This window comes from Pteropus vampyrus, unplaced genomic scaffold (assembly GCF_000151845.1).
Source record: "Pteropus vampyrus isolate Shadow unplaced genomic scaffold, Pvam_2.0 Scaffold5, whole genome shotgun sequence".
NCBI classification, from domain to species: Eukaryota; Metazoa; Chordata; class Mammalia; order Chiroptera; family Pteropodidae; genus Pteropus; species Pteropus vampyrus.
In genome coordinates, this window is record NW_011888786.1 from 17,342,362 (window position 1) to 17,355,137 (window position 12,776).

Below are 12,776 nucleotides of genomic sequence, written 5' to 3' on the forward strand. Positions count from 1 at the left end.
GCAGCAGCTGTCGCCCGCGTGTGACTCGCCTGTCCCGGCCGTCACTCGGGCAGTCACGTGGCGCGGTGGGGAGGGAGGGGGCACCGCGTTCCCCTCTCAGGTCCCTGGGGATCGAGTCGGGAGATCCCGCCTGCTGCCCTCCCCTCGCCTCCCTCACGCTCGCCCAGCCGGGGAGGAGGAAACGCGAGCCGCGCGCAGACACCTCCTCCTCCTTCTCCTCCGCCTCCTCCTCCGCCTCCTCCTCCGCTGGGCCGCCGTGCCTGTTGCTGCGGCCGCTACCTCGCGACCCGCTGTTTCCTCAGCGGGGTGGAGAAGAGGCAGGAGTCAACCGAGGGGCCCCGCCCGGCCCCCTGCGGCTGGAAGCGCGCAGCCAGCCCTCACGATGGACACCCCGCACGGCCAGGCTGTCCCCAGGCTGCCCCAGAGCACCTGCGAGCCCCGGCTCGGCCCCGCGCTCTGAGCGCGCCGCCGCGCAGGTAGGCGCCTTCTCCAGCTTCGCCCATCCCACCCGGCGGGTTCCTCTCGGGGCATCCGGGCCGCCCTGAACCCACAGCACGCCCCTGCGCTCCCCGGCCCGCGGAGACACTGGATTCGAGTGTTCCTGTTTTCCTAACGGCCCAAGGGGCTCTCAGGGGAGGAAGTTCATTGCCACCTCTTTACCCTCCTACTTGGAAGAAAGCGAAACCTTTTAGTTCTTAAAGACCCAGGAGCTTGAACAGGCTCTGTTCTACTCCACCTCTACTCTCCGGTCTTAGCATCGCCCCCTCCTCCCGCCAAATATCTCTAGGGCTCGCGTGTTTGTAAGGTGACCAGATTTGGGGGTGGGCGGTCAGAGTAATCTCATGCCACCCTTTGAAAGTTCAGGGTACTTTGCAGTAGTAACTCTGGCAGCTGCACCAGTGCGCGCAACATTTCTTTCTATGGGCACATCCTGTACCAGTCATTTCGAAACCCTGCTTAATTGTTTTACCAGCTTCCTGATCGGTCTGTTATTATGGGACTCGTCAAACTTCGCCACACGTTGTTTTATTTTTAAAAAGAGATGTCATTTTCTTTGAAACCCACCTAAAGGAGGCTTTACGGACTGTAATTTTATTTAAAGTATCTTATTCTCTGGAAGTTGCCTAAAAGGGAAAAGAAATTGAAAGTGATGACTTGCTCCTTCCACCAAACAGTTTAATTTTCAGAGTGCCCTACGTTAATGGATGGTATTCACCTCATATAGATCTTTCAGTCCTTCTTTCAGATGATTGGATGATTTCACTTATTAATATAATCAAACTTTGAAAGAGTATTTTAAAGTGACCTGCTTTGAATGGATCACACCCAAGACTCTCAGCTCTCTCCACAAGTCCAAACTTCTAAACTTTTTGCACTGTACTTTAAGCTGAACTGCAGAGGCCTTGATAAAAAGTCTTTCTTTAGGAAAGCAGAAATTCATTCTCTTCCCCAGATTCCAGATGGGATTGGTTGAAGTTGGAGAATGGCCACCTGTGGGTTTTGTTGTGTGTTGGGAGCCTGCTCTGTGGGAGGGGCTCCGTGGAAGAATGAATGGGGAAATTTTCCAGGAGGCTGGTAATCCACTTTGCAGGACTTTTCATGTGTCTGAACACTTCATGTTCTGTCACTCTCTCGGGTTAGGGATCCCTGAAGCAAGTGAGTTCTGCACCTTTTCCTACAGTTGAGATGGTTTCTCTTGGTTGGGGAGCTGATGTGCCTCACAATCAGCTGCTTCCTGGGAACCCTGAAGACATTCAGGAATAAGGACGATGCATGAAAAAAAAAAAACTGTATAAAAAAGGATTGATTGCAAACAAGTGTTTTAAATCTGTTGGAAATGTACTATCACAGTCTCAAATCTACCTGTTTTTTTTTCCAACCAAGTTATAGGGAAATAAAACTATAAAAAGTACTTTTCAGATTTATATGTGAGTAACCATCAACACAACATGAGCTACTGTATAATGAACAGAGCTGTGAGTTAGAGGTCACTGCGTGAAATGTTGAGGGAACATTTTCTGAAGTGAACAAAGTGGAGTGTCCTGAGATTATTAATTGAGTGCAAGGAGATATAAAAGGGAATAAGTGCCCGAAAGCAGTAAATAAAATTATCAGGTGATAATTAAAATAAATGCCTTTATGTGGATTTGTGTAGCTGTTTGCCAACCAGTAAAATAGGGGGAACATTCACTGGTGTAGTTAGATTTTATTAGAATCAAAGTAAAAGTTTTGCAAATGGGACTCCCTGCCACAGTCTATCATTATTTTTCCCACAGAGTGCTCAGGGGATTCTCCTTTCACTGAGATAACATATCTGGTTGTGTGCAGTCATGTCAGGGTTGACCTTTTATTGCACATGACATTGTCATAGTATCAAAGGATATGAGGAAGAAATGGGCAACTCTGATGACACACGCCTTGCCCCTTCTCCCTTATTAGCCAGCTGTTGACAATCTCTGTCCCCCACTTCCCTAGAAGGCAGCCATTGCCAGAACAGCTGCAGTAGCAAAGGCTGCAGCAGCAATCAGATGCTACTCCCATGTGGAGCCAGGTGTGGGTGGGTGGCTCCTTCTCCTGCCCAGATCTTCTAGGATCTTCTAGGACGTACCACCAGCAAGCAGTGGGAGTGGCACACCAAGCAGCACCATGCTTACCTGTTTCTGATTCACACCAGCATCTCCAATCATTATGATTTCTGGAGTAGGGCTGTCTGCTAGAGATGATTCCGTCTTTGAATTTGCTTTTAATTTTATGCCACAAAATGACAACTCCCTCGGGCCCTTTTTTGCTCCCTTCATAGCATTTCTCTGAAGGTCTCTATCTCTACTCTTCAGATTCCCCAGATGATCTAAAATGTATATCAGCCCATTTTGGGGCTTAAGTCTGCTTGCGTGTGATGCCTTGGCATAATTTGCTTTGCTCTTTTCCCTGCCTACTGTGCTGCCTGCTCAAATTTAATGGCTATGTTAATTCCAGTGTGTGATATGCTTCTCAGCGGTTTTCTTTTCTTGGTCATTAAAACCTGGAAAAGGAAAATCTGTTCATTAAAATATCTGTGAGTCCACTGAGCAGACAAGGAGTGTTGGGTCCATATCCCCGTGGCAATGGCAAAGGATTTAGGTTTTCAGTGAAGAATTGTTACCTTTGCTGACATATATCTTCATTTCTTCCTTTCCAATCCCTCATTCTGATTTAAAAAAAAAAGTTTTTTAAAACCAGATTCTTAACATAAGACACAAAGGTTTTCATTTTCAAGGTTTTGACATTTTCAAGCTGAGACTTCCATTTGACAGGTTCTTAGATTTAAGGGCAATATGTCCCTTCTCAGGCTTCAAATGTTTAGAAAAAGATTTGCCATATTTGGGCCATGTGAAATAACCTTGACACAGGTTTCAGTGAAGCTGTACAGAATGTAGGGAATATATTTTAGCACCAACAAAGAAGCATTTCATTTTGAGTGTGCCTGTTTCCCTTGGGACACAGAGCAGCTATTTTTCTCTTAAAAAGAGAATGTACTTATTTAACAATATATTATATATGATCAGTGAATCTACACTTCCAAAGAAGATAAGTACTTATGGGTTTGTTGTCATACTTAATGAATTTGCCCATTAAAGTCCTAAGAACAGTGCCTGACACATAGTGAACACTCAGTAAATATTACTTATTGTTATCATATATTTATTTGTTTCTTTTATACCATAAGAATATAATTTTGACATTAGATCAGATCTAATTTTGACATTAGATCTGAGGCCAAGCAAGATTTAGATAGAAAAACAATCCAGCTAATCCACTAGAAAGGTATGTTAGAGTAATTCCCTTCTGGAGATATTCTTATAGTGCAAAGAATAGAAATTTGAGCATAAGACAGGTCCGGATTCAAATCCTGCCTTCACCATTTACTAGCCAGGGACCCTTACATAAATTGAGAATGATAAAACATACTTCTCAGAGTTGTAAGAATGCAGAAGATCATATATGCAATATCCCAGAAGAGGCAGTTGGTCAATAAGTATTCCTCTAGCAAAGTGCCTAAGAGCAAGCACAAAGTCTGGAGTGGAAGGACCTGGGTTCAAAATCTGGTTCTGCCTCTTGCTAGTAGGATGACTTTGGGCAAGTGACCTTACTTCTCTGTGCCAGCAACTTCCGTCTCATCTCTCATCTTTAAATTAGAGCTGATAATGATAATAGTTCATAATAGTCATTCAGACATGATAAAAATAGTCCTTGTCCAAGGTTGTCGTGAGAGCTAAATTAGTGAATAGACGCATAGTAAGTGCTTTTATGTGTTAACAATTATTACTATTCTTTTAGGGGAATAACTTAAAGCAGTAGTGCAGGAGGGAAGGTTATACATAATCCCCGAAGGCCACCTAGGACTCCCAATCCCACCCCTTTAACCTGCGCAATACAGTAGGAGAGAATACAAGAAGTGACAGCATTCTAAAGGACGAGCCTTGAATTGGCTCTGATTTGTATACGAAGGAAATCTTTCAAAACATCATTACTTTATGTGTCAAATCAGAGAGGCACACGCCAATGAGGGAGCATCCTTGATGATGAAAAGATTAAAATCACTGGCTCCAGGAGCTCTGTGTGATGGAAACAGACGACTGCTCCAAAGGTACCTGTGGGCAATTTCTGGGTGAGTGGCACACTGCTCTGACTGGGTGGGGTTCTGTGCAGAAAATGGACAAATAGTTTAGCCAAGCCAGTGGTCTTACTGTAAAATGAGATTAGAGTATTCAGGTGGTAGAATAATTCTGTTCAGCTGCATGCCCACTCTATCAGGGTAAGCACAGAAAAATCAAACCATTGACTTGCAAGAGGAGATGAGTGGCCACCTGGGGACTCCCTGCCTATCCTGGAGGTCCTTAACAGCTAATCAGTATTGGCTGTTCCCTAACCTGGCCTGGAGCTAGAATCTTCCAACACTACTCCCTTTATCCTTCTTCCCCACCCCCCACGCCCCCTCCTCTCTAACCAGTTTTGAGGAGGTGAGGGTAGAACCTGCAGAGGCTGCACTATTCTTGGCTACTGGAAAGTCCCCATCCTACTCCCTGTGGTTTGCTGGGAGGGAGTGAATGGGGGTATGGGAAGAGAGGGTTCCAATGGTGGCCTAACTCCTACCATTTCTTCTCCTGCTTCCTGATCAGTAAACTCTATCCTTTTTTCATGTACCTCCTCCACATTTATATTCTTGACAGGAAGATGAGAGCAGCTTTCTATCCCCACACAATGTTGGGGACATTTGGTATTGTACATTATGAAAATTAGATTTACCAGATTTTAGAGAGAGAAGAAAACTTGGGGATGATCTTGTTCCATTCTCTTCTCCAAATTCACATTTGGAGAAGTTAAGTAACTTCATTTCTTAACTTTACACTTGAAAGTATTTTCGTGAGGAAGCTGAGGTTCTTTGCAGCACTTGGATGGAAGGCAAAGACTTGGATTGTCCTAATTCTGTCACCAAACTTGAACAAGCCACTTAACTTCTTCGGAACCTAGTTTCTTCATTTCAAATATGAGAGAAATTTCTAAATAGCTTACAAGGACCTTTCTAGCTGTAAAATATTGTGATTATAAGTGCATGCTTTCAAGAACATTTTGCATAGCAGGACTCACTGACAAGATTATTGAAACTGTCCTAGTAAAAGCATCCTTGTGTTTTCAATGCCTACCATGTTTATGTACTGTGGCAGGTCAGAGTTGTGTAAAATACAGATGGTCTCTGTAAGTAATAGTGCTTTTGCACACAGGAACATAACTAGAAGCTCGCTGGAATAACAGATCGTAGTATTTCTTGCTGAGGTGGTTCTATGTGGGGCTTAAAGGATGGTCAGGGTTTGTGTGCAAATGATGTGGATTGAGATGGCTTAAAAAATAATCTAATGGTTTGTTAGTGTTATTAGAGTAGTTTATTTATTTCATGCAACTTTTTATTAAAAAGTAATGCAAATAGTTACCTACTCTAAGATACCTTGAATCTTATATCAACAGAATCGAAGTGCTTTTAAATAATTATGGTTCTGTCTGAGGTAGAATTTACTATTTGGTAGTTCATAAACAGTGTTAAGGTCCAATCTGCTTTTTACAGAGATACTAAGAATGTGCTCCAGCTGGTTGTAGAGTGTGAACTTTATGCATTCAAATAGCTTTGTCAATAAAACGGCAGAACTAATTTGATGACTGATTACTTATCAAAATGATTGAAATGACAAAATCGTGGACCTTTTTTTGTACTAGGTATGTATCGACTTATAAGAAAACTGAAAGTAATTCTGTGGTGCTTCTTGCTACCATATTAATAACTACTTCATCCACACTGATTGAGAGGGCTCGGCTCTATCGTTTGTAATAATTCTAGTACTTCTTTTAACATGTCTTGGGATTAGCAGCTGTCAACAGTTAGAACTTGAAACAGATTCAGTTACAGGAGTAGAAATTGAGCCAGACATTTAATGCCATTTTCACCTGTAGGTGAGAGAGAGAAAAAAGGAGAGAGAGAGAGAGAGAGAGAGAGAGAGAGAGAGAGAGAGAGAGAGAATGAATGAGCATTATTTATGTAGTTATATGAACTTATTTTTATTATCAAGAGAAGCTGTACTTTAAAGGAAAACAGACAGAGATTATATTTTTATGAAATATGTTAGAGCTCTAAATGAAATAGGGGTTTATTCCTGAACTTTTGAACATTTAAAAGGAAAAAATAAGCTCTGAACTGTGTTCAAATTATATTTAAAAATTTCACTCAGCATATGTGCCTATATATCACACAGAAAAACATAGAATAAAACGAAGAGACTTCTAGTTCAGGAAGGGTTTAGAATTTCTCTACTGATTTTAGAAATCACCAAACTTAAGAGTTGAAGAACCTTACAGTCTTGTTGAGGGACATTTCTTCGAGCTCTTAAAATAAGTGTGATGATGAATTACGAAGTGCAGAAGCATGTAGTAGTGGATGCCGTAAATCACCTTGCAAGACAGAGGGGGTAGTTGCTTGCACCCTGACTTAAATATGAGTTGCAATTTGTTTAGAGGACAAGACTGGGGATCACTGGGAGATGATTCTGCATGGGTCTCTCATGTTTTTACACACCTTGTGAGCAGAGGCACTAACCGTTTTTTGCTTTGTTTTGTTTTGTTTTGTTTTTGAACTATCTTGTCAATCTTTTTTAAAAATAGCAAACAGCCATGGAAAATAGAAATAATGTCTCCCTCTGGAGCAAAGGGCAGACATGTTTATTCCCCATTATAAAATATTTGGGCTCCCAAGGCTTTTCTGTAACCCAGTGTGGATACAAGGATCACCCTGCCTGTGGGAATTGGGAATCAAGGAACTGACTCAAATTCTGACTCTCTGGCTGCTGCATTGCTCTGAGTAATGCATTTTCCTTTGTCTCAGACCCAAAAGTCTCATGTCCTCTACCAGCAGGCTAACTTGTTAGCTTACAGATAGGGTAAAATCTCAGACCCTTTACAGTTTGTGACAGGTATTATGTTCTTGGGAGATAGGAACAGTGTGTACTATGGCTCAGAGGCATGAGAAGTCACATCTCATATGGGGGAACCATAACTGGTTCTCTATCTTCGCCTAATGGTACATGAAGGAGGGCATTTTAGGGGAGAATATGTAGTTGGAGATACAGACAGGACCAGATTTCAAAGAGACTTTATATACCATGTAGAAGACTTTAAATTTTACAGTGGACAGTTATTAAGGAATTTTTAGCAGAAAACTGATATGATCAATTTTATGTTACTTAAATTACTCTAGGAAATATGTGAAGGATGGATTGAAGGTTGGGGTACTTTTTTTTTCCAGTTGAGAAGAGGTAAGATATGTTTAGATGTAGAGCCAGTTTAGAAGTAGTAAGGATGAAGAAGGAGTCTGAATGACATCTTAGTCTGCTTAACAGCATACCATAGACAGGTGGTTTATAAACAACAGAAATTTATTTCTCACAGTTATGGAGGCTTAGAGGTCCTCTGAATCAAGTCCACTGACAGATTCAGTCCTGTTTCACAGACTACTATCTTTTTTTTTCTGTGTCCTCACTTGGTGCAAGGGGCAAGGAAAATCTCTGGGTCTCTTTTATAGGAGTACTAATTCTATTCATGAGGGCTCTACCCTCATGACCTAATCACCTCCTAATGACCTGACTTCCTAATATCATTACAATGAAAATTAGGATTTAAATATATGAATTTTGGGAGTGGAAGACACAAACCTTTAGTCTTATAGCAATGACTCCTTGGTTTGTGACTTGGCCAATAAAATAAATATTGATCCTGATCATGGAGCTATAGCTTATAAGAAGGAAGAGAAGTTTGGGGAAGGGAGAGGTGAGACCGAGTTAGTTTTTAAATAATTAAATTAAGACTGAGCTGCCAATAGGCTATCTAGATAGAAATATTTAATGGCTGGTACTGATCTGGAACTCTTTGAGGCTCAATGGGAGACAAACACTTGGGAATGGTCAGTTCATTTTTGTGCAGCACTCAGGATAGGTTGAGAATAAGGTGCAGAATCCCCAACATCACTTGTGATGAGTGACTCAAGCTCTCTAGGTTTCCTAGGTCACAAAAATGGCAGTAATAGTCTCTAACTGAGACGAAGGTTAGAGATGAAGGTGGTTATGAAGATGAAATAAGATAACACATGCTAAGTGCCTGGTACTTAATAGAAGGAAGCTGTTAGCCCCAGCAGCAGCAGCAGCAGCAGCAGCAGCAGCAGCATGAGTATGAGAATGCGGTTGTTGGCACAAAGATTAGATGAAATTGTCCAAAGAAAGCAGGCAGAATGAGGAGTGAGGATAAAGTCAAGCGGGGAAAGAAAGCCATCACAGAATATGAAAAGAAGCAATGGGAGATAAGATGGGAACCAGAAGTTTCAAGCAGGAAGGAGTGGTCAGTATTGAGAAATTCATCAGGGAGGACAAGGCAGTTAAGGACTAAAAAGCCCCCTTTGGATTTCACAACCAGAGGATGTGGGCGACCTCCACAGGAGCAATTTCAGTGGCTCCTTCGTGCTTCTAGTCACAGTCTAGATTGTGTGTGGACAGCAGGAAATGGAGACAGCGCAGACTTTAGTTTGAAGAAATTTGGGTAGGGAAGGAAGAGTTGTGGATGGGGGAGGTTTGAGGTCAATCGAAAATATCTTTATTAGTAGTATGGGAGAGACTTCAATCACTCTTTTAAAGTATTTGTTGAGCCTGTTCTGAGTCAGGCACTGTACCAGGAACTGGCGATACAATGGCGAAACAGACAGATGTAAGTTTCATCAAGTTTCTTCTTAGTATGTATATATATGCTCAGGAAATCCAGGGAAGCAAACAAGTAGAGAATAGGGCCTGAGATGCTGTAGACAACTCAGTTGTGGACAGAAGGGTTTTGTCATCCAATAGAACAGAAAGGTGTTAGGATACAGCACATATGGTTGTTGAAAATCACCTGTAGAGAGGGGGAGGCAGTTCAGAGAGTTTGGGTCTAAGAAAAGCAATATCCTCTATTGACGAGGAGGGGCAAGGGATTGAGATGATGACTTATAGTATATGAATGAAACAAAACAATGTTTACGACAGTATTTAGAACATAATAGGCATCGAGTACCTGTTAATGGAATTTGAATTTGTGATTCAGAACCTCTGAACTACATCAAGGAGAACCTTCTAAAACTTAAATGATATCATAAGTGATAAGGTGTTAAAACTGGTCTGGTTCAGTAGACTACAATGATAGATAGCTGACATTTTTTTCCTGCAAGATTATTTTTTTAGAGGAAGTTACCAGTACTGAATTTAATTATCTTAACGAAAAAAAAAAAAAAACTTGAAATATATGCAACAGGATTTCAGGCTGTCCAAGTAGCATTACATTGTTTTCTATTGTGTTTGCCTTTGTGGGTTCTAGGAGGCTTATCGTTACCCGGTGGGATCTTTTAACCTGTTATAAATGTGACTTTTTTGGCCTTTTAAGTTTTTATATGAAATGCAATTTCAAGAAAGCTCTTTCTCAATGGAGCAGCTCATATGAACTAATAGCCATTTCTTCCTATGTTTGGGTTTCAGACTTTTAAGTTCTGAAATAATTATCTTTGAAAGCAGCTATTGTTGTGACTTCATTAAATTCTAATGCCTCTGTGTTTCTCCCCCAGGAGTCTGTACCAGAAGCACGTAAAATAGATCGCTTGGTCTAAAATAGAAGAGTGGCAACGTTTTGCTGAGTTTCCAGACCTTTCCCAAGATGGAACCGATAACATTCACAGCGAGGAAACATACCTTTCCTAGCGAGGTCTGGGTGGACTTTAGCCTGCAGCTGGTGGGCTCCTTGCCTGTGCATTCTCTGACCACCATGGCCATGCTGCCTTGGGTCGTGGCGGAGGTGCGACGGCTCAGCAGGCAGTCCTCCAAAAAGGAGCCTAGTACCAAGCAAGTCCGGCTTTGTGTTTCGCCCTCTGGACTGAGATGTGAACCTGAGCCAGTAAAAAATCAACAGTGGGATCCCCTGATCTGTTCCAGCATCTTTGAGTGCAAGCCTCAGCATGTACACAAACTGATTCACAACAGTCACGACCCAAGTTACTTTGCTTGTCTCATTAAGGACGATGCAGCCAATAAGCATAGTATCTGCTATGTGTTCAAAGCCGATGATCAAACAAAAGTAAGTGGACGTGGGGATCAAAATAATAAAGGTTAGAGCTGGATGTTTTTTCCTGTATGAGGATGCAGACATTTATTTTACGTGTACTGGAATGGATAAGAGATCATGCTGCAGTAATGCATAAATTATATCACTGGATTTTTGGTTTATGGGGACAGTTTCTTTATAATCTTGAAGAACACTTCATAACAGATATTAGAAATTATAAGTTTGTAAGTTCAAAAAATTTAAAAGAGAAATCTGTCTAAACTTATAAATAAGAGGTGAACTGTTAGGATTCAGACCATGTAAGAACTGTGTTCTAAAGCAGTGCTTCTCAAACAAAAACATGCATATGAATCACCTGGGGATCTTGTTAAAATGTAAATTCTGATCTGGTAGATAAGGGATGGACCCTAAGACTCTGCATTTCTAACGAGCTGCCAGGTGATGCTGATGCTGGCTCCTCTGCAGATTGCACTTTGAGTAGCAAAGTTCTAGATTGGTGAGCTCCCTGTTTTTTGATCCTGTTAATGAAAATATATTTATAAACAGCATAAGAATACAATTAGCCAGTTTACCAAAGCACTGTGTTCATTTAAGCAAGGACCATTCATAAGAATAGGGATATGAATTTAAATTTTGATACTTTCAGGGTTTTTGGTTTTTTTTTTTTACCAACTTCATGTCAGATCTGAGTATCTTGTTATATCTCATTATGTGGCTGAGACAAATATTACATAAGAAACGGTAAAAATGTTGTTAGCTCTACTATTTTCCTATTCGTTTGTGCTTGCATTGTTATTGGCATTTTTTTGCAGTTCTGTACAGGACTCATTTAAAGTCCATTCTGTGAGAGTTAGTTTAGATAAAATTGAAAATACAATCCTTACAGCCACTTTCTCAACTGGGCCCATGCAAACTGCAATTTAGTACAGTCCGTGGAAAGCAAACAAACAGGTGAGCGCCCCACTGCTAACCCCTGAACTGAGGAATGCCTGTGCTAGGCCCCCTGTGTGCTGCCTGCCATATGCAACAGTGAGGATGCCATTGTCAATTCTGGTGGTAAACGTCAGTAAATAGAAATAAAAATGCTCACATTTTCTCCCTACTATCCAGGGTGCACAGAACTCAGTTGGAAGTTAATGTTCTTGGTGACTAAGTAGATTTGTGGAAGTCCACTTTTGTTTCTTCATTCCTTGATTCTTTTACTTATTTGTTCAGTGATTGCTGCTCTAGAGACTATACAAGGGGTTATTAGTATAGGCTAGGAGGAAGGCAAAGCATCAGTAGGTAAATACCATCATACTCTATACTGTGTATAGAGTATACTGTGTATAGAGTATGATGTGTTAGGCTCCATTCTGTGTCTCTATACTGTGTATAGAGTATGATGGAGAAGACACAAAATGGAGCCTAACACACTAGAGTGGAAGGAAGTGTTTTTGAAATAAAGGCTAATCTTAAGCTTAAAACCACTATCTTACCTACAGAAGGGGATAGCTCTTATTGTAAATCATTTAATGTTATTGTCCGTGCATCTCAAATAGGCAGGATAGCATCCTAGTTCAGAGGTTCATGGGGACTAATTCCTTGGATTCCAGTTGTCGACCAAGTGTAAATGAATCAGGAGGCTTTGGCTAGAATTAAATGGAAAAGCTTTAGTCAAGAGTCTTAGGGTTTGCAAACCAGAAACACATCTAGGCAATACCCACAGTGTTCTGAAGAAGAAAAAAAAAAAAAGCCGAGGGTTCTTATAGGAAAAAGTACATTGTTGAGAAGAATCAGACCTGCATTCTTAGCCTCTGGATTGGTGTGAGATGGTAATCCTCTAGATTAGGGGTCCCCAACCCCTGGGCTGCTGACTGATACAGATCTGTGGCCTGTTAGGAACCGTGCCTCACAGCAGGAGGTGAGCGGCAGGCAAGTGAGCAAACCTTCATCTGTATTTGCAGCTGCTCCCCAGTGCTAGCATCACTACCTTAGCTCCACCTCAGGTCAGCAGGCATTAGATTCTCATAGGAGCACCGGTCCCCGGTGCCAAAAAGGTTAGGGACTATTGCTCTAGATGACCAGTGGTCTGGATTCTGGATGTTAGACAGTCTGAATCATGAATTTCAGGTGGTCTGGAT

At 41.6% G+C, this 12,776-nt stretch overlaps 1 protein-coding gene across 1 annotated transcript in view; it reads left to right on the top strand.

Moving 5' to 3' along the window:
- The first annotated feature begins 243 nt into the window (after nt 1-243).
- TBC1D1 (TBC1 domain family member 1) overlaps nt 244-12,776 on the top strand; it is a 206,518-nt gene continuing 193,985 nt past the window's right edge. Inside the window, exons 1-2 of the mRNA XM_023533966.1 lie at nt 244-476; nt 10,160-10,665. Of these exons, the coding sequence (XP_023389734.1) occupies nt 10,249-10,665 (417 nt within the window). The 5' untranslated portion in view covers nt 244-476; nt 10,160-10,248. The remainder of the gene's footprint in view (nt 477-10,159; nt 10,666-12,776) is intronic.